Raw genomic sequence first — 22,000 nt, 5'->3', positions numbered from 1 at the left:
ATGGGTAAATGGTTGAAACAGCTATAAGCAATGGGTAAAAGGTTAAAACAGCTAAAAGGAACGAGTAAATGGTTAAAACAGCTAAAAGCAATGGGTAAATGGTTGAAACAGCTAAAAGCAATGAGTAAATGGCTGAAACAGCTAAAAGCAATGGGTAAATGGTTAAAACAGCTAAAAGCAATGAGTAAATGGCTGAAACAGCTAAAAGCAATGAGTAAATGGTTAAAACAGCTTAAAGCAATGGGTAAATGGTTAAAACAGCTAAAAGCAATGGGTAAATGGTTAAAACAGTTAAAAGCAATGGGTAAATGGTTGAAACAGCTAAAAGGAATGAGTAAATGGTTAAAACAGCTAAAAGGAATGGGTAAATGGTTGAAACAGCTATAAGCAATGGGTAAAAGGTTAAAACAGCTAAAAGGAACGAGTAAATGGTTAAAACAGCTAAAAGCAATGGGTAAATGGTTGAAACAGCTAAAAGCAATGAGTAAATGGCTGAAACAGCTAAAAGCAATGGGTAAATGGTTAAAACAGCTAAAAGCAATGAGTAAATGGTTGAAACAGCTAAAAGCAATGAGTAAATGGTTAAAACAGCTTAAAGCAATGGGTAAATGGTTAAAACAGCTAAAAGCAATGGGTAAATGGTTAAAACAGCTAAAAGCAATGAGTAAATGGTTGAAACAGCTAAAAGCAATGAGTAAATGGTTAAAACAGCTTAAAGCAATGGGTAAATGGTTGAAACAGCTAAAAGCAATGGGTAAATGGTTAAAACAGTTAAAAGCAATGGGTAAATGGTTGAAACAGCTAAAAGCAATGAGTAAATGGCTGAAACAGCTAAAAGCAATGGGTAAATGGTTAAAACAGCTAAAAGCAATGGGTAAATGGTTGAAACAGCTAAAAGCAATGGGTAAATGGTTAAAACAGCTTAAAGCAATGGGTAAATGGTTAAAACAGCTAAAAGCAATGAGTAAATGGTTGTAATAATTAGCTAAAAGATTCAAAAGATCACATTTGTAACATGAAGGATGGTAATAAATGTGTCGTACTTCTAGAAATGATTTGGCTCTGAAGAGGTTTAACAAATACAGTTAGCTCTGCTGTTTGGAGGACTAAAGTCTTTTTTAAAGCACAGGTTCAAGTTCATAATCAAAATATCACACTTTCTTTCAGATACCTGCAGTAAGAGGGTTCCACAAACGGCCTGGAAAGGTATGATTAAATGCCATTTTCTTGCATTATGTTTAATGCTTTGTGTCAATAACACATTGTTTGCTGCTGCATATTTTAATGAAATGTGTTCCCCATCCAGATTGTCATTCACGAGCATGCTCAGTTTGGAGGGCGGCCGTTTGAACTCCATTGTGATTTAGAGGATGCCACCACAATGAAGCTGTCCCCTGTCATCTCAGTCACAGTGATCAGAGGATGGTAAGGGTCTTTGGAAGCATTCATTAAACATAAATGTAATTCACTAAAAACCTGCTGAGTCAGCATAAGTGACTATCCAGGTCACATGTCTGCACTGGCTATGTTTCAGAAGCATCCTACCAGATTCTTTCCACTCGTTTCTGTGGTTCTCTTTGTCCTTATCCATCCACGAAGCTGTGTAATGTCTCCTTTAGCTATCCATAAACTGTGTCAACTTCACATTTGTAATGATGTAATGATTCTCCTTTTCTCCAGCTGGCTCCTCTATGAAAAGCCGGGCTTCCAGGGTCGTATCATCGCCCTTGAGGAAGGTCCTACAGAGCACATAGTGAATATGTGGGCAGAGGAGGGAACTCCAACGACGCTAGACCAGATGGGTCAGCCTGTACCAACAGCACCTATGGTCATAGGCTCTCTTCGATTGGCCGTTAGAGTAAGGGAATGTGTTCATACATCAGTCTGTCATACTTCATCCATATTGCTGTTTTTACTATTTGTCCTGGTATGCTATTTCCCACCTGATAATAGAACTGTCTCGTACCAAAAGCTGCTCAGCTTGCTCAAATTTGTACTCTCTGTCTTTGATCAGACAATATCTGATGTAATCATTTTGTGTATTTTATGTAGGTGGAGTTCTTATGTCTAGATTTAACATTAGAAACGTTTGTCTTCATTTATTTAAGTATAAAATTGTTTTACTTTTTCTGTAATACTCAATGCACAGTAACAAATTACAATAAATCATAGCTTACTGAGACACTGCAGTAATGTATCTTCACAAACATTTCAAATGCTCAGTTACCCAGCCTCAACTGTCGAGATTCATTTTCAAGGTTACAACAGTTTAATTTCTATGTTGTACTTGGTAGGACTATAGCGTACCACGGATCGACCTGTTTGCAGAGGTAAATGGATTGGGGAGGATGTCATCGTACAGTGACGAGGCCGTAGAGATCGGCTCCTACGGGATGCCACAGACCACCGGCTCCATCAGGGTTCATTCTGGAGTGTAAGTTCAGCTGACAGCCAACGGCTCCTTTGTGTCACTCATGAGGAGGAAGAGGGACTGTATGTCTGGCTGTTGTTCCATTATAGAAGCGTCTTTCAGTTACAGTGTTGGTGGCAACCCGGCTGCTAAGAGGTAGCTTTAAAGCTAACAATGATGCAAGGTCTCTGGAGACGTTTGGGAAAGAGTTTGAGTGCAGCATCTGTTCCTTATCTATGAAGGAATGCATGCTGCTGCCAAAGCTTGTGATTGACATAGTTTTAACTGCTGCTGATTATTGATGGTTAGCCCATTTTTCAACTGGTGTTGATAAGGTTATGTATTTAGTCCCTTTAGTCATTGCGTTATTGCTTATTCAAAGTACTGTGAACAAATAGTTAATAGATGGACATTACTCTGCCTCCCCTTCTTTTCCTCACCCTCTCTCCCATGCTGTCTCTGTGTGTCTTTAGCTGGCTGGTGTACACCAACCCAGGCTTTGGGGGTTTTGTTGGAGTGCTGGAGGCAGGGGAGTATCCCTGCCCAGAGAACTGGGGGTTCCCTGAGCCCTTCATCAGTTCTATCAGACCCCTCCGATTGGTACAGAACATGAAATATATGATATATGTTTGCATTATACTGTCATTTTCTCAGTTGTCTTGATCTGACAAATGTGTGTCTCTTCAATACAGGGACCAATAAGGGTGGAGCGTCCTCACGAATTCAAGGTGTGTTGCATTACATTTGTTGCATCTATCAATATCTGTTTCTAGAAAGCACACAAAAAGTCGTCTATGTCACTTTACACAGGACGCACATCTACAGCCTGTGTTTACAACTACCGCTCATCTTGAACTCCTTTCTCCCCTTCTTTTACCCAGGCCCTAGTGTTTGAGAAGCCCAACTTTGATGGAGAGTGCACAGAGGTCGACAGTGATGTGTACAACTTGCAAGAAGAAGCAGAAGAGGAGCAAACAGGCAAACCAGACGAGAACACGAGGACGGTGTCTACAGTGGGGTCTATAAAGATACTTGGTGGTCTGTAAGTATGTTTGAGATGCAGAGGGGTGATCAGCAGCAGCCAATGATGATTTGCCAATCGTCTTTGTTTGGAAGGCAACCGACCATTATATTTTCATCATAGGAGACGGCTCAAAGAAATTGTGACATTCTAGTGATAATTCTTTGTTTTGTCCTTGCAGCTGGGTGGGCTATCTAGAGGCAGACTTCGAAGGCCAGCAGTACATCCTGGAGGAGGGGGAGTATCCTCACTGCAGTGACTGGGGAGGGTCTGAGGATGGGCTGCTGTCACTTCGGCCTGTAGGCCCAGTAAGTATCGCCTGCAATATTACTGACAAATTGCAATTTTAATCTGCAGGATATCTTGCTTGATCGTGTTTCCATCTTTGCTACCAAGCACTGATTGTTGTGGTGTTTCTGCACTCCACCTCTCAGAGCATTGGTCATTTAAACAGTTCCAGCTAGTGATACTTAAATAACTGGCAACCTAAAAGTCTCCTGTGTGGAAGAGTTCTCTCCTGGACAGCGAGGACTTGAAATGTACGACTGCGTATTAGCGTCATCATAGGTATAGCAAATAATGACAGAGCAGGGGATATTCTTTGAGAAGACAAAGCTTGAATATTGTTTGAGTTTATAAAGTCAAAGATTTGCATGAAATTGTGAATTTGACCTATTCAGAAGAACAACATATTGATTCAAGTTTGTTTTTTTTGTACATTTGTGAGTTTTTTTCTGGTAAATGTACCACTTTAATCTCGGAAATTGAGTTTTTTTCTCTTAAAAGGTGACCCCCCCCCCCCCCCCCCCCCCCCCCCCAGCTGATTTATATGGTGCTACAAAGTCTCTAATACGCCGTTGTAGAAATGAGAGAAGTGGCTCTTCACTTTCTGAGCACTTCACTGTATTATCTTCCCCAGGATTTCCAGTCCCCTCACGTGAAACTGTTCAGTGAGCGACACTTTGATGAACTGGGGCTGAATGTGGACCTGCTGGGTCCCGTCCCCAGCATGGAGGACTTCGTCCACGGCGGCAAAACTCAGTCTGTCAACGTCATGGGTGGAGTGTAAGTCAAAGAAGAAAAAAGGACTCACAAATAAAATTCATAAAGGAGGAGGGAAACATTTTGCCCTATTAATGTTTGGGGGCGTGTGCTTCTCACCTTCCATACATGACTAAGCGTTATGTCACCGTACACAGACACAGACCGAGAGGATACAATTATGAATGATCTTGTGTGATTGATCAATTTGGGTAACTCATATTTGACAAAGGGTGAAAGAAATCTTCCATCTCTTGAGGGCAAGGATTTACACTGATGATATGAATAAGAACGGTGCATCTTTAGTTACGATTAAAGATCTACATTTACAAGCTTCTTTTCCAAGTTTCAGCATAGAAATGGAGGCCTAGATCCAGGTAGGAAAGCCAACCCTAGATTCACTCTCATTTTAGAACGAGCTTTGTTGTTTCGTTATGTTCGCCTCTTGTCGCCCGTGTCCACCATTTCCCTATTGCTTCTTCCTCTTGGATGCGTGCGCACGATTTGGCACCTGCTTGCTACGTTTATAGAGATGTTGATGTCTAGAAACGTCCCGAACACGGCACAATAAGAAAATCCAAGCAGATGGTAGGTTCTCTGCAGATACAGACACCACCAGTGTGACGAGAGATGACTAATTAAACTAAAGGATTATTTTCATTATTTTGAGTCTGTACATTGTTTTTGAGGAACATCCTACTCATTGTGCCTTTAAGTACCTACTTATTTAAAAACTAGTTTTTAGTTTTTGTTAAAAACTAAAGTTTTTAAAAGTTTTTCAATAATGATTTTTTAAATCAGTTATTTATTTTATATAATATGTTAGTTATTTTGTTAACAGATTTGTGTCAATCAGCCCGCTGAATTGATTTGTTTAACCCTTTATCGACATCTTTATGTAACGGCCCACTGTTTGCTTTACCTGTGCCTCGCCAGCTGAATGGTTTTACAACCTCCTAAAAGCATGGCCCTCCTCTTTTTACAATGGCAGCATGCAGTTCAAGTCAGTGATTCACTCAGAGAGCCAGCCAGACGATGCAGAGTCGACCTCCCTCGTGTCCGTCTCTAATACGAGTTCCCTCATGGTGATGTTTTGCATCTCACTATGACATCTTTGTGTCCCTGGCAGGTGGGTGGGCTTTGAGGAAGCTGGATTCAGCGGAGAGCTCTATGTCCTGGAGAGAGGCCTGTATGCAGGCCCAGAGGACTGGGGAGCCCTGAACTTCAAGATCTCATCCATACAGCCGGTCTTCCATGTAAGAAGTGATGTGCAGGATCGGTTATAAACAGGATGTGGCTAATCAGGATTTTTCTTTACATGGAAATAGTGTGTGCCTTTGTGATGATTTGAGTAAATGGCATTTTTAATGGAAAGTTAAAGCTTTTGAAATAAGTTTTAGCAACAACTGAACGAGCATTTTATTTGATGAAGATTATGTTAATACCTCCCTTCTGTTGTTTTATAGGACGCAATGATGGGAACAACCAAATTCAAGGTATCATTCCTCCATTCAAGACTTTATATAAAACAGATTAACCATGTTTCCTCTGTTCTGCCTGGGTCGCTAAATTCTCTTTCCACGTGTGTTACAGATGCAGCTGTATTCTGAGCCAGACTTCCAGGGAAGGCTGGTGGCTCTGGAGGACAGCGCAGCAGCTCTGGATGAGGACTTCATACCCAAGTCCTGTAAGGTGCTGGCTGGCAGGTAGGCACAACTGAACTGGCACCAAACACGACCTGGAACGTCATTCAAGTGTATATGTAAATATACATATGTATGTATCATGATACAGGGGTTGTGTGATGTATTATATATTATGTATTTCCTTTTTTAGATCTGCATTTATCACAGTCCCTGTAACATATAACATCATAGCACTGCTGGGGTTTTTGCTTATAGTAAAAAAATGTATTCATTTACTTTTTTTTTAAACAGTGTTTAACTGTTAACAAAAATTGAGTGTCAATACAGTGATAAAAACATGCTGTCACAATACTCAAGTGTATTGATATTTTCCTACACCCCGAATAAAGCAGCGTTATAAGAAGTGATTCTAAACATAATTCAGGGTTTTTGGCAAAAGTGGAGCATAATAAGACGACGATAATGTGTGTACTTGTGTGTCAGCTGGGTGTTATATACAGGAGCCCAGTTCACAGACAACATGTACGTGTTGGAGGAGGGAGACTACCCCAGCACGGAGGCCATGGGCTTCCTGTCTTCAGACGATCCCATTCGCTCCATACAGACCACTGGACACGTGAGTATTGTCCACATGCTTGTATGAAAAGATATATTTGGGCCCTCATTCTATGCTGTTGGTGATGAAGGAGTCATTGAGATCAACAACAAATTCAAACTCTGTGCTCTTCTTGTTCAGGAGTTGTCTCTGCCCTCCATCGTCTTGTTCAGCAAGGCGGGCTGCAGAGGACGCAGAGTGCCGCTGACGGGTGGAGCTGTGAACCTGCTGCAGGCCGGCCTGGACACCCGCATCCGCTCCGTGGTGGTGGAGGGAGGAATGTATGTCGCTCGTCTCCACTGTTATCGTCCTGGTTTATTTAAAGGCACACTCCGTAATCTAAATGGAAACAAAAGAACAACTGCATCATTAGCAATCCAAACTCAGCCAAAACCTGCTCTCTAAAATACTCCAACACATCTAAATTCAAGTTATTCATGTTTTATGTTTAAGTAGTTTTAAAACACTATCGTATGGATCTACATTTTAGCACTTCTTTTTTTCTATAACCTGTAACAACTTGTTATGGGTGGCAATTTAAATACATATTTAAATGAGCAACGTTTTTACCGAAGCTTTTCCAACTGTAACCACTGATGTGCTGAGAACATTTGAACGCTCCCGGAAAAGGTTTGACAGGGACACATGAAATTCCCTTAAACGGTGTTAGCTTAGCTTTTAGAGCTGGACGCGTTCTCATTAAGAGCAAGAAACATGCCAACGATGTGAGGACAGGAACCGTAAATCCTGGAGCTCCGCTTGAAGTGTAAATAAAGACTGTTGATTTGTGATTTAATCTTTCCTACATTGTGAAGCTGAGCTAACACTCGTGGCTGTCTGTCTCTAGGTGGGTGTTGTATGAAGGCAGTAACTACCGTGGTCGACAGCTGCTTCTCCAGCCAGGTGAAGTGGCTGATCTGTGGAAGTTCAGCGGCAGGCAGCAAATAGGATCCCTGCGTCCATTATTCCAGGTATGGAAGGAGGGATATGGAGCCCGTCTCCTGCATCAACTTACTGCCTGTTTGATTTATTGTCAGTTCTCAAGTTAGATTATATGAATAATATACTGTACAACACATAGAATACTAAATACAACAATTTATCTCTTCACATCAATAAAACAAATCTAGTTGTTGCTTTGACCTGAACTCATGAATAATGTGTGGTTTTGCGTGTTTCCCTCCAACAGAAGCAGACGTACTTCCGTCTGCGGAACACAGAGACGGGATGCGTGATGTCCCTGACGGGAACTTTGGACGACATCACGCTGATGAGGGTTCAGACTGTGGAGGAGACGGGAGGGTTAGAGCAGGTCTGGATCTATCGCGACGGGCAGCTCACCTGCAAGGTACAACATTATACCAACGCCACACACACACAAGGGCCATAACACCAAACATCTACTCACCATCCTCTGTGGAAACTCAACAGATACGGACATCTTATTACACAGCTAATGGATATGCGATTTCATCAAACAGCACCTACTTCAAATCTCAAGAGAATATACTTTTTTTTTCTCGTAAATTTAGTAAACAGATTTTTTTACCCCCCTCCTCCGGCTCCATGAGGATTTTCTTTGCACCTACAATGGCCCCAATACACCGTCAGAAATATTTGCCTTATTATCTTCAGTGTTTTGCTCTCTAATAGTCTTTTAGTTGCACTCACTCCCCCTACAGTATCGCTGTCTTTGCCACGATGTCATATTCCTAAATATAAAAACCTTTGCACACACAGTGTGATTGTTTGTAAAGAGCTGTGTCAGGCTGTAGTGAAAGCCCTCTACTCTCTGACAGTCATTTAAGCTAACTGTGGACCCTACAACATGTATTCCCAACAGACTGAACTATTCATTCAAAGAGCTTCTGTTTTTGTTCTTGTTCTCGTTTGTTGTCCGTTAGTTAGCAGCATTTCTCAAACTTGTGAGCAGGTTTCAATGCAGATTGGCGGAATATTAAGCAATCACAACAATAATGAGTGTTTATTTCTTCATGTAACCACAATCATTTTGTACGTACTTTTTTTGCAACTGGTAGAAAAAATAACTATCCAGGCAAGTCGGTAACCACGACATTATCTGCTTATCGCTGTGTACTTTGATACTTCGGAAAGAGATTTTAAAAAACATTTTAATATGAAATACATTGTGGTATCAAAGGCATATCAGAGCCATGCATCATGTGATAGCGTTGTAATTTACAATTAGTTAGTTTTATGCATTTACAAAAATGACTTAAGGAATGAATGGCCACAACATATCGACAGGTTTAATAACACAGGAATAAACCAGTACCTTCCTCACCCTCCATGCCCTCTCTGTCTCCAGCTGGTGGAGGACTGCTGCCTGGAGACCGCAGGCAGTATGGTGATGGAGGGCAGCAGGCTTCGAGTGAACGCGGAGCCAGGCAAAGGCAACCACCTGTGGAACATCACCCCAGATGGCCGCGTGCACTGCCACCTCAAACCTGACCTGGTCCTGGAGGTCAAAGGTCAGATGACTTAATCTCTCAACTTCAAACATACATTTTGTGGAGTTGGGTGTTATGGAATAGATGAAATAGGTTCCACTCTGTCAGCATGTGATCAGTCTTAAACCAACAGCTCCATCTCCTGGTCTAATGAAGAGGTGCAATTTTGGAAAATATCTGGCTGGTTGCACAAGTGCCTTCACAAACTTCTGTTTTGTCTCAAGTCCAATAGTTGCTGCTTTTCAACACATTTTGTACTAAATAACTGGATTTCATCATTTTGATTTCTCAATGGCAAATGCAACCAGTTGGTGTGGACAGTCTAAAGATGTTTTATACAGCAAAAGTCCTGACATGTGCTTTGTCTATGCTTCTTAGGTGGTCATCAGTATGACAAGAACCAGGTGATCCTCAACACCTGTGACCAGAGAAAACTGAACCAAAGCTGGACCTTGGAGCTCCTGTGATCTGATGAGCCTCGACCCACCAGACTAGCCCCCTCGCCCTGAACCCTGTGATGCAGCTCCACTGTGGAGCCAGTCGGGGGTTTTGCACCATCACTGCACCTTTTTTGTAGAATTATGACTGTTTGCTCTTGTTGAGGAGAGTATCCTTTGACTGGATCAACAATATCACTATTCTCATAGTGGATGAATTAGTAGTGTAAACAATATTGCTTCATTTTTGCCACTTTACTTTGAACACTATAGACTCCGTGTTTTCACTGCATGTAGTGAGAACGTGGCCCTGTTTCAATGCTGCATACCTCTCTTTACTGTATAGTACTTTTCCAATGCATGTTTTCAGAACATAATGTTGGCAAATATGAATGTATAGAGTATACTGACAGCTGCATTATGAAGTCCGATGTGCCTACACTCCTTCAGGTTTTCTTTTAGATGTAACTCTCTTTTTAGGATCATGCTCTAGATCTGTACATGTTTACACAAACTGTACTTTACTGCATTAGGTTGTACATAAGCCTTGAGTGTATAGATTTGAGTTTGAATTTCATAACGGAACTGCAATAACAATGCTGCCCACTGGATTGTAAATATTTGAATGTAGAAGAGAAAACTGTTACACATGAAAATAACAATGCTATTTTCTGATTGTCTTTTTTACAAAATAAAACATGGTCTTTCTTTAGACTTTAGCTCCCTCTTTCTGTGACACTTTGTTAGAGTAGCTCATGTTTCTCTGATCATCAGGTCCATGGGTTTTTAGGGTGGAATGGCTCTCACCAGAGCAAGCTACTTGTGGCACTAACAGTTTGGTGAGATCCACTAGTCACTAGTGGATAGAACACCACACTCGTCCACGTCTCCCAAACTACCAGACGGTACATCGCATCACCAAGCGAGGTGCACCTGATCCTGAAGTCTCTGCTCATCAAGCTACTTACAACCAGCAGAGCCAACTTCACCGGACTAATCTAAACCTGGTCCATCAAGTTAGGACGAGCCCCCATGTTACAACCCGACGCAAAGGCTGCAACAAGTAATAAATACACACATTTATTTAAAGAACACAAACTAAACTAAACAAACATGGAGAGTCAGCCCAGGAGGAGCCGAGATCCCGACACATATACATATAGATATACATATATATATACATATATATATATATATATACATATATATATATATCGGGATCTCGCCGGTGGCTGGTCCAGCTGTCAAGACTCAGCACACATAAACATATGTTTATTTGTTTTTTTTAATAATGAAATATTATTTTCTCATGTTCATATTAACATAATCATTTTATAACAGGCCTGAGTCTTTCGAGTCAGACACACATTGTACAAACATGTTCCTAATTGTTCACATGTAAATCCTCATGAAGTGAATTGTAGGAGAGCTTCTGGAGCTTTCCAGTCTCTGTTGGACTAATGCACATAGATCATTGGGTGAATGATTCAGCAGCGACTGCTATACATTTATGAAGCTGCTCTTTTTTCCACAGAAATGATTCTGAAGATTTCTCTTTACCGGTGTGTTATGGGTCTTTCTCTTGGATCCAATGAAACAGTATTCATTTTCCTGCTAGGAAAGCAGTTTATTTAGACGAGGAGCTTTACAGATATTACATTTCAGAATTGTACTCCACTCCTTTGTTATACGTGACCAGAACTTAGCGATTTTAGAACAGCCCATAAAACTGTATAGAAGTTCAAACTGCCACAGAGCGGATCTGCGGGGGTCAATTGTGTTTAACATTTGAGGTGTTCTGTGTAGAATCCAATATTATATTTCCTTAAATCAATTACACAGAAAGAGGGATATATTGTGTGTGTGTATATATATATATATATATATGAATATATGAATATATATAATATCTAGTGTTTCCAGTATACTACATGAGGTAGAAGGAATAGAAGCTCAAGTGAAGTCCAGTAAATGCACGACTTGAAATTGAATTCTTCTTCCAGCGACTGTCATCATTTATGAATAATAAAAGCAACATCCGAGTTCACTGAATTAACCAACATTTTAATATAAACACATTCACAGTTCCTTTGAGGATCATTAAAGGGTTTTTCCTGTTCTCGTGTGAGGGTCCTGGGACAGAGGATGTTGGGCTGTACAAAATAAATTGAAATTAACTGAATTGAATTGCAACTGGTAATATTTTATTAATAGTATTCACAGTAACACAGTCCACCATGATAGTTTGTGAGATGGTTATCGTACGGTGAAGATCTCACACCGGTACAACCATAGTTGAATTTAAAAAGGTGGGCGAGGGGATCACGAAGGACGATGAAAGTCCCTCTTCCCGCCCGTCTTACTGACCAGTTTCACATCTGTAATGATGATGTCATGGCTCACTGCCTTGCACATGTCATAGATGGTCAGCGCGGCCACGCAGGCGGCCGTCAGAGCCTCCATCTCGACTCCCGTCCTGCCTGTACAGCGGCACGTTGCCGTCACGACCGCGGCATTCTGCGGCTCAGCGAGGTCGAAGGTGACAGAGATGTGGTCCAATGGGAGCGGGTGGCAGAGCGGGATGAGGGCGGAGGTCTGCTTGGCGGCCATGATGCCGGACAGCTGCGCCACGGCCAGGGCGTCGCCCTTTGCCAGCTGGTGATCCCGGAGCAGCCGGAAGGCGGTGGGGCCCAAGAGGACGGTGGCGCGGGCCGTGGCTGTTCGACGCGTGGGAGCTTTGCCGACGATGTCCACCATGGTGGCTCGGCCCTGGGCGTCTGTGTGAGTCAGCTGAGCTTCGGCGACATCATCGGGGTGAGCGTTGCAGATGTTTGTGCCCGGCTGTGCAGATTGTTTCAGTGTAACACCGGGGTCTTTGCTGGAACTCTGACTGTGGCGCAGTCTGACATTGTGTCGTTTGACATCTCTTTTGGCATTCATTAGTTGTGTGCAAAAAACAGGTGCTCCAGGGGTCCTGAGTGAGTGGCTGTTCAAAGCGTAAGGACCCCCGGCTTGTGGGTACCTGAGACGGTCTTCATTAACACTTGAGCTCATGACTTTTGTGCGTGCGGTGTTGGTGTGAGCGCTGATGAGATCGAGACCACGGACGAACTCAGAGGAGAGAAGGGGCGCTGCACTAAGGACGCTGTCTGTGTCCTCACAGTTTTCAGTCTTGATATGTGACCTAACACGGGCCCCCCCACTCATTAAGGGTCTAGAGCAGCAATAACGGGCAGCCTGTGTTAAAGCACGAAGGCACAAGGAAGCCTCTCTATGCAGGACTCTGCCGCCGCCTGAGCGGCACCGCTGAGAGGCTGCTGCAGAGAGGAATGTGTTGTTTGGAAGAAGGGAAACCACGGGGAGAGCTCTCCGGCTGTCTTGCAACTTTGCCGAAGACGAAGGCCTTTGGGAAGTGGAGCCTGTTGGAAAACCAGAACATCAGTCAGGGACGCTGCCGATTTAGATGCATTATTGACAGTTCCGATCAAGGTTTCTAACTGTTATAAGTTGCATACTGCAGCACAAACACATCGTGAGCAGTGAGGGATCTGTACGTACAGCCAAGTCACCCACCAATGTGGATCATAGGCCTGTTCTTCATCTTCGAGATACTAAACATGCCTGAGGAGATAGAACAGGAAGAGATGGCATAACCCTGAATGATCAGCGGGTACAAATGATGCCATGCGTATAGAGTAACTGAACACACATCTACCTGCATGCTGTTTCTTCTTGCTGCCCACAGCGGCTCCGATGATTTGCAACAGCTCTTCATCCGATGCCCCGGAGCGCAAGACATCTCTCAGAGACACCTCGGAGCTCCCAAACAAACACACCTGAGAGAAGACCGACAGAGGGAGTGAATACAGCCACGGATGGTTCCAAACAAAGTACACACACACACACACACACACAGAGAGCGTACGGTACTTTACATCATGGTACAAAGAGCGACTGTAGCTTTACCTTGAGGCTGCCATCTGCTGTGATACGCAAGCGGTTGCAGGAGCCACAGAAATGTTCAGACATGGAGGTGATGAAGCCCACCTGCCCTGTGAAGCCTGGCACTTTAAACATCTGTAAAGAGACGGAGAGGAGCGTCAAACTATTATCCCCGTGAAAGACTTCTTTAAAAGAAATTGTTGCAATCACTCAAACCAATGTCTAAGAGCTTAATTACACTTCTGGCCATGAGCTAGATTTGTAAATGTTGACTTTAGTTTTCGGTTTACCAAACATTTAATGAATTAAAATTCCAGCACAAGTTGCTAATCCCAGCTGAGGTTACACTGGAGAGACAATGGTGCAGTTGGAGATACCGACCTTGGCAGTTGTGCGTCCAGTTTGAAGCATTTCCAGGTTAGGCCACTGCTGCCTGATGAGGTCCAGCATCTCCTGGTAACTCACCATCTTCTTAAAGTTCCACTTGTTGCCTGCAGAGAGGAGAGAGGCCAGTGGGGGTCAGTGGAGGGTGCAGCACATCACAAGCTACAGCACCTTTCAGCTCAGCGGCCGCCCAACAAGCAGCACATCAGTGAGGTTTCATATTAACATCCTGTAACTTGTTTAAAACCAGCTGTGCTGAGTGACCACACATATATTATACCACTATAAACACTAACCATTGTTTATTAAAACCATTTTATTGTTGTTACCTGAACTGTATATTGAATATTCAATTGGCCTATTTAAGACTTGCTGTAGCAGCAATGAGCATTATAGACACAATCAATCTGCAGAAGATCTCTTTCATAGGACGTCACAGAATAATATAATCAGAGATAAACAGACGTTTACTAAAGGAGCGCATTCACAGCAGAGGAAGGTCAGTCACATGAAGGCGTTCTCGGTGGTACTCCACTAAGACTCCACAGAGTAACACAAGTCCACCTTTGTATTAAAGTGTACGTTTGCAGTTGCAGACGACAGTCGTTCCATTATGGAAACCTGTAGCAGCTTCTGTCACCACTGTGGAATGGTTGGTGGTTTTTCTCATCATTTTCTTGTCAGCCGATAAATGTATCCCAGTACAGACCTCTGATCTGTGCCATCGCTCTCTTTAGGTACACATCCAAACAACAACAACGGATCTCAGGGGACATCCGCTTCTGTCATTTTGCCAATTTCTTCTTCAACTCTTTTTCCAGAACCCTTAAATTACTGGGCCATCCCAAAAGATTTCCTTTTTATTTACAATGTGTTTGAATGTGTAAACAATATCTACATACTGTATGAAAACGGCCCAGTAAGTTAGTGGGACTCATCAGACCTGTGGAATAAGGGAGCACTCACCATCGAAGGGCATGTATTCGATGAAGCGCACCTCCAGAGGCTTCTTCTCCGTCAGCGCCACGAAGTCCAGCAGCTCATCCTCGTTGAGGCCTCTCATCACCACACAGTTCACCTGCAGAGGGCAGCAGAGCCACGGATCAGCGAGCCCAACAATAAGCCGGCTCATGGACTAAACCACGCAGTAGCTGGACATTTGAGCAACAACACTTCCGCTCAAGTGAAAGGACGTACTGCAGTCTATAGCTGCATAACACGGCCTGCAGCTGTTACAAGACTTTGCTGGAATACACCTGGTAGACATCGCATGGCAGCTCGCTGCAGAAGTCACTCCGCCATGTTTGACATGTTAGCCAACATGCCATCACCTGAATGTTTATGGTATCTTTGCATTACAAAACCTCTGTGACAGAAGCTCGATTGTTCGTTAGTTTGTTTCCATGCTCAGCGCAATGAGGAACTATGATATGCAGTGATTAGTGACACACAGCATATCAGGAAGCAGCTCCTTCAATCACTAACTTCTGGGGGCAAAGTGGAGGAAATATTATATTCAGCTATTCTGTTGCAACACGGTGCTGCTTCAGCACTTCTGCCATGAAGAGGAAGTAACAAACAGCCTTATCCAGAAATATCTGAAACATTGAAAACTACCATAAAGATTATTCAGAGAGCCTCATGGTTGGTTCATTCACATGTACAACATGGGGAACCCACTGAATAGTTCTTGGTCACGTTACTTTCCTGGCTCAAAGTATGCTCCAATAGTCACAATACTTTGTTTTGCAGCTTCTATGTTAGATATCCATCTGTTTTGTACAAATGTTACTAAAAAAATCATAATGAAAAACAAACAAAAGATAAACAAAAAATCAAAAGAAATATATTAAGAGAGTTTTAAAAACAAATAAAATGAACTGTTTGATGTCCGAACCTCTCACTCCCTCTTTCTGTGTAATAGATTTAAGGAAATACAATATTGGATTCTACACAGACAACAGTTTTATGGGCTGTTCTAAAATGTCTACGTTCTGCTCACGTACGTATAACAAAGGAGCGGAGTAATATCTGTAAAGCTCCTCATCCAAACGGTCTAAAGACTCTGAAAGATCCAAGTTACTAAATAAACTGCTTTCCCAGCAAGAACATGCATATTATTAAATGAACAGGAACACAATGATTTTATTATTGCATTTGTTTTTGAAAAGTTGAAATAAAATACCTTGACAGGGTTGAAGCCCATTTCGATGGCCTTATCAATGCCCTCCATGACCTTGTGGAACCCTGTTAAACAAAATAAGTTTGAAATTAATGATGAATGAATGAACAACATTTTGCATTCAACACATTAATCATCACTTGATATTTTGTTAATTCTGCGCTACCAATTCAAATGTAATGTAGAGATGGTGTGTGAGTGGAGGGAGGTTGTATGCATCAACCATATCCTTCAGTTCTCCTCTTCTCATCACAAATCCAGGCCGACTGCACCAGCTGTAACCTTCTCTGTATGAGGTGAGGCTATTGTTTAGTCATCTACAATTCTCATAATCACAATTAAATACCACACGTGTTGGACTTAAAATCTTAACTAAGGCTAAGAGACAAGATTCCTTTCAGGCCATAGCACACACCTAATGTCTGCTAAACCTTTTACTGACAATAGCTTTAGGTGTGGAGGAGGAGAAGGAGGAGGAAGAGGAAGAGGAGGAGGAGGAGGAAGAGGACGGCCTCAGAGAACGCTTTCCTTTCTCCCTCCTTTATTTCCTGCTCTGCCCTGCTGTCGTCTCCACTCCATGGGAGTTCAGACGTTACGTTCAGACGGACCTTTCTTGCATCGGACATAGTAGGTCAAATACTTTTACTACCTTTCCGCCTGACAATGAACTCAAACTTGGCAGGGACCAGTGAATCCAGGCTGATGTTGATCAGGTCCAGGCCAGCGTCTTTCAGCTTAGGCAGAAGTCTGGCCAAGTTCATGCCATTGGTTGTCACTGCAATGGTCTTCAGGCCCTCCAACTTCCTCAGTTCTTCTGCAGAGGGAGAGAGAGCATGGGACAAGGAAGATACATTTATCCGTTTGCGGCATTTGAGCGAGGAGCTTATGATCAGTATGTGAAAAAGCTTTACATAACCCACCCCGCTAACATTATGGATGCACCACGACATTGAAGATCCTCCCTGAAACACATATAATACATCCTTCTTAAAATGCTACTCTGTTCATTTGGACGGCAACGGGCTGGTTACCGTTTCCACTTGATGCAAATCATTTACTCCAGTCAACTCCAGTCGACAGAAACCTGTGAGGTCACTGTGGCGGCTTGTCACATGACACAGAAATAACAGCAGCTCTTTATGAGGCGGTTAGCGGCCTGCGATGCTCTCTCTACTAAAACATCCCCCATTGGTCACACAACACTGCTGTCTTTGTGCACGTCGTGCTTTAACGTCGCTCACACTCGCACTATTGTCAGTGTGAGGGCCGAAACGGTCTATCAGCAAATCAGGCTGTAACATTGTGTCATCAGACTGAGCACATAGTGGTGGTGTGACCAATCACTTCCCCAAGTCTGACTAAACCTGAAGCCATGCATGGAAAACCTGTCCTGTTCCTCATGTCACATGTCAACCCTAACCCTAGCTACACCACTTTAGCTCGGATTAGTGTTTTAACAGAAGAATGTAGCCCATTCTTAAGGGAGTAGTGGTCACGGCCGTGTTTCTACATAAATGCTGATGAGTTCATGTGAGCAACTGGATACCAGAATCACAAAGGACAACACATCTTAACACGCTTCAAGCTGAAACACAGTCCTGCACTAGTTCCTTACTGAGGACATCCAGCACGTCAGGTTTGATGAGGGGCTCTCCTCCAGTGAGGCGGATTTTCTGCACCCCCTCGCGGACGAAGAGGCGAGCCAGGGTCAGTACCTCCGAGGTGGTCAGCAGTTGGCTCCGTGGTGTCAGCTTCACCCCCTCATCTGGCATGCAGTACTGACCTGATCACGAGGGGAAGGTGAAAGACAAGATGGATCACATCAGTCTGCAGCACAGTCTGCTGCAGATAGAACAACACGTTGAAGGGTGATCAAACGTGACCGGTGGCGGCGGTGCATTTCTTAACATGTAATTATTCTATTGTGCAGTACTTCATTGCATACAACCTGGACCTGCACAACGTGTATTTTGTGTATTTTACTTTTACACTTCTGGCTGAATATATGCTTCCACTGTATTTCTGTACTGATTAGGATAAACTGAACTTTGGTTAGTGCAACATCCAATGTAATTCTATTTAAATGTATACAAATGAAAAAACAACAACATCATTTTATAAATGCTACTTCCTCTTTCTTTGTTAACTACATGAGAGGATGTGTTTCCATCAGTAAGAGTCGTGGTGGTAGTTATAGTGGCAGCAGTTATTGCTGAATGTGGTTTCTTCAAGTAGCTGGATAATCACCAGGAATAAAACAAACCAAAGCAGCTCAGGACCTCTTTAATGTCCACAGTGGGACCTCTACTCACAGCGCAGGTTGCATTTCTCTGTCAGGGAGATGCGCAGGTAGCTGTGCCTCCGTCCAAAGCTGTCAGTCAAGAACGCTGAGAAAGGTAGTATGCTGTCATCTCTCAGCCTCTCCTGGGGAGAAACCCGACAGGTCAACGGCATTGTTACACTCATCGCTCACATGAAAGTAGACAAAATTAAAAATTCTGGGAAAAACACAGGGATATGTGGTAATCCTGTATTGGCTTCATTTATAAAAGTATCAACACTTCAAAATGTCTCATTTCCCAGTTTGTACATCCTCGATTCCGTTCCTCGCGCCTTAGTCCCAAGGAAGAGACGTGAGGAGAGAGGAGTCAAGGCATCCTGGCCATCGGAGCGGTCATTTTAAAGTTTTTTTCCTGTATTTTATGACAGATAAACATACCAGTGTTCATGACAACTAATTTATTGTGACAAGACTGTACAGATGTTACACATTTCTATTTACTTATGTGTATTAGTATTGCACAGCACAGTGTGGTATTAGTACTTTTACTTAAGTTAATGATCTGTCAGCGTCTGCACCAGTGACTATCCATGTGTAACCACAGACTGTAGTGGACGTGGTCATCGTGACATCTTCCATTGTTTGTCGACTGCCGTTATGAAGCTTGGCGATTTCGCCGTCGCCATGTTGAATTATGTTGTTGGTTTTGCAACCAATGAACGGAGGTTACCATATTTGGAATGCAAAGGAGTGACATAGTGACGCCGTATACGGCTCTGATAGCGGCAGCGACCTGTCAATCACAGTAAGCCCGCCCTAAAGCATCCCCTGCTTTATGGTCTGTTTGACTCTAAATGGACCATCATTTACTAAATGAACATCATGCTGTATTGAAGAAGACTTGAAACTAGAGATTGAGACCATAAACTCATGTTCACAATGTTTACTGAGGTAATAAATCAAGAGAGAAGTAGTCATTTTCTCATAGACTTCTATACAACCAGAGGAGTCGCCCCCTGGTGGTCAGTAGAGAGCATGCAAGTTTTAAGGCACTTTTGCATCGGCTTCACTCGACAGAACCGGAGGTGAGCCGTTCGACAAGTTTTTACTGTGCCTGGGTTGTATCCCGATGATGTGACGCGTGACAACTCCTCTTTTATCTCTCCTTGGTCTCGAGCCAGAGGAGTGAAGGGAGGCATGAGGAGGCACAACATCTGGAACTGAGGAGGGCCCAGGGAGGTGCTTTGTAAACGCCTCCGGACATTTGTCTGTCAACAGTGGGCTACTGTTATCAGCAAGCATGTGGGTGGGTTAAACACACTAAAGTTAATGACGAAAAAAATAAACTAATCACAGGATCCTGCCAATTAGTTAATATTTATACTTCCCCATTTATTTCTGTGAAAAGGCTATACAGTAATCTGAGGCTAATAGTTTTAAATTCCATATGGTTTTAAAGAATAAAAACTTTACTTTTGAGAAATGTGTCTTCCTAATTCATTCAGAAGAGACCACTCACGTGCACTGAGGAAGTTGAACTATGACCTTCACACCGCAATGGCTGTCTGTTAACTGCCTTAATGTAACGTTAGTTTATAACATTCAGAGGTTTAGCTTAGACGAAGCTCCACGCATGAATGTGCATCTAGTTCAGTTAAGCTGGTGTAAAAACAAACAAACATGAGAACCATCTTAACGTTACTACACTGTCGTAAGGCCGGTCTTTAACTTACGTTTAATATGAAGTCCCTAAAAGAGTTCGACAGCTAGTTAAGCCTTTACTTGGCCCTTAACTGGACTGAGATCGTGGCAACATTACAGACTGACTTCAATCATTAACTAACACCAGCTAACACCTCTATCCAACTGGCCTGAGATCAGACATTCACAGTGAAACAAACCCCAGCACTGAGTATGTCACTTGTTCGGTTAAGGTTACCTGTCTTGACCTGGTTTTCAGGGACGAGGAGAAGTTGGCAGCGGATGAAGTCGAGTCTCCAAGTTCAGCCTCATTTTCCTTGTGCGTAGCACTGGAATACAGTCTCCCGTTCACGCGCTGGCCGAGGAGTTTTCTGAAATGTGGTAAACTGGTGTGTCTCCCAAACAGGCGGCAGCACATGCTAGCGTGCGTAGCCATGTTTGTTTCCTGACAGCCCCCTGAGGTTTTCTGTACTTAACTGTTTTCGGGGCTCTTGTCATGAGCTCCGCGCTGCAGTAAATATGTCATTCAAGACGAGGGGGGAAGATCAGGGGCGTGGTCACGCCAGCCAATCGTGCCAACGTACGCTATAAGCGCTGGTGCACACTGGGTAGTGTAGTCCGCAGGGGGACACAAGCCCTTCAAGTACTTGGTGAGAGACGCTGGAGTCAGCGAAATTAAACTAATTGTGTGCCACAATATAGGTCTTGATATTTATTCTGATATTTAAAAAGTAAAATGCAGATATCACGTCAATAATACACATATGATAATAATGTGTACATAATCCAGCGCCTTTTACAGTCACGTTTCTGTACAGTTACACAATCACTCTTCACCTCCCTACACCTGCATTTTGAGTGCAATTCATTTGCCAAAAAAAAAGACACAAAATGCATAATAACAAAGTTAAAGATGAATTTGACTAAATATTTAATTTAATTTTAAATGTTTCGATATACCGTGATAACATCGATGTGCGGAATTCTTTTGGCAAAGATAATTGTGTAGTGAGAATCTGATACCTGACAGTACGGCTCAACACACATTATCAGGAAGAAATGAACATAAATACACACAGAGACCGACAGCTGTATAGTAGGAGGTAGAAAAAAGAGAAAGATATAGTTTAAATATTTTCTAAGGCATATGTGTCATTGTCTCTTGGTCCAATAGACCATCTGAGATATCTTTTAAAATATGTATACTGTATAGTGATATCTATAGTGTGTACAAATAGGTCACTATATTCAGAATGCAGGTATCATTTAAACATAAAAGTATTGTTGGATAAGTTGTCACAGGACACAGTAGAAATATTCTCCTTCAGGGTAATTATTTATCTAGTTCTGGTTCTGATGTGATCCCGACGTCACGTGCCCCATGATCACCAGGTCACGTGACAATGGCTAAAGATGAATTTGACTAAATTAGTTTAATTTCGCTGACTCCAGCTGAACCATCTCCATAACAACTGAGCAAACTCCACTTGCTGATAAAGGCCAACAGATGTGGTAGAAAACTGTAAGTAACGAGTGGAAACTACAATGTCCAAGCTCCAAGCTCAATGTGATGACAGGTTTTAAAATCACTACAGGAACACTGGGTTTTTATTTTGTTTTGAAAGTTAGTCTCCCTATGTGTCATGATTAGTTTTACTTCCTGCTTTTGTATTTGTCCTACCTATTTTCTTCCACACCTGTTTCATTGGGTGATAAGTGTGTTTCCATGTTTCAGATTGAGGTCGTCGCCTAAGTTGTTGCTTTCTGCGGTCCAGCCTTGCTCCTTGTCTTTTCCTCAGTGTTAAGCGTTCTTTTAGTTTTTTGGATTGTCTCCTGTTACCTGCCCGATTTTTTTGGACTTCCAGCTTTAAATTACTTCTCGATTAAAT

General features: G+C 42.7%; 2 protein-coding genes across 6 annotated transcripts in view; one reads left to right on the top strand and one right to left on the bottom strand.

Annotated features, from left to right (window-relative positions):
* crybg1a (crystallin beta-gamma domain containing 1a) overlaps window positions 1-10,333 on the top strand; it is a 43,135-nt gene extending 32,802 nt beyond the window's left edge. For all 3 annotated transcript variants that reach the window (XM_079175073.1, XM_079175074.1, XM_079175075.1), the window contains 18 exons: window positions 1,168-1,206; window positions 1,307-1,425; window positions 1,681-1,858; window positions 2,295-2,434; window positions 2,884-3,010; window positions 3,103-3,138; window positions 3,292-3,452; window positions 3,613-3,739; window positions 4,351-4,496; window positions 5,602-5,728; window positions 5,939-5,968; window positions 6,066-6,178; window positions 6,602-6,734; window positions 6,855-6,994; window positions 7,561-7,684; window positions 7,903-8,061; window positions 9,043-9,205; window positions 9,563-10,333. In XM_079175073.1, the coding sequence (XP_079031199.1) occupies window positions 1,168-1,206; window positions 1,307-1,425; window positions 1,681-1,858; window positions 2,295-2,434; window positions 2,884-3,010; window positions 3,103-3,138; window positions 3,292-3,452; window positions 3,613-3,739; window positions 4,351-4,496; window positions 5,602-5,728; window positions 5,939-5,968; window positions 6,066-6,178; window positions 6,602-6,734; window positions 6,855-6,994; window positions 7,561-7,684; window positions 7,903-8,061; window positions 9,043-9,205; window positions 9,563-9,651 (2,151 nt within the window). In that variant the 3' untranslated portion in view covers window positions 9,652-10,333. The remainder of the gene's footprint in view (window positions 1-1,167; window positions 1,207-1,306; window positions 1,426-1,680; window positions 1,859-2,294; window positions 2,435-2,883; window positions 3,011-3,102; window positions 3,139-3,291; window positions 3,453-3,612; window positions 3,740-4,350; window positions 4,497-5,601; window positions 5,729-5,938; window positions 5,969-6,065; window positions 6,179-6,601; window positions 6,735-6,854; window positions 6,995-7,560; window positions 7,685-7,902; window positions 8,062-9,042; window positions 9,206-9,562) is intronic.
* Window positions 10,334-11,023: 690 nt separating this feature from the next.
* On the bottom strand, window positions 11,024-20,618 carry mocs1 (molybdenum cofactor synthesis 1). Of its 3 annotated transcripts, none has more exons than XM_079174144.1 (11): window positions 20,350-20,618; window positions 18,442-18,553; window positions 17,745-17,912; window positions 16,779-16,943; window positions 16,133-16,194; window positions 14,914-15,025; window positions 13,945-14,054; window positions 13,588-13,698; window positions 13,337-13,457; window positions 13,195-13,242; window positions 11,024-13,040 (listed from the first exon to the last, which is right to left on the bottom strand). In XM_079174144.1, the coding sequence occupies exons 1-11, from the start codon at window positions 20,545-20,547 to the stop codon at window positions 11,944-11,946; spliced, it is 2,304 nt and encodes a 767-aa protein (XP_079030270.1). In that variant the 5' UTR covers window positions 20,548-20,618; the 3' UTR covers window positions 11,024-11,943. The 3 variants fall into 3 exon arrangements, with proteins under 3 accessions (XP_079030270.1, XP_079030271.1, XP_079030272.1); XM_079174146.1 differs by having other exon boundaries at window positions 12,920-13,040; window positions 13,180-13,242; XM_079174145.1 differs by lacking the exons at window positions 18,442-18,553; window positions 20,350-20,618 and adding an exon at window positions 17,050-17,091 and having other exon boundaries at window positions 17,745-17,777.
* Window positions 20,619-22,000: the final 1,382 nt, after the last annotated feature.

The sequence above is a fragment of the Pholis gunnellus genome (assembly GCF_910591455.1).
Source record: "Pholis gunnellus genome assembly, chromosome: 15".
Taxonomy (NCBI): Eukaryota; Metazoa; Chordata; class Actinopteri; order Perciformes; family Pholidae; genus Pholis; species Pholis gunnellus.
Note: the sequence above shows the minus strand (reverse complement) of the source record. Positions and strands in the feature narration are given on the sequence as shown.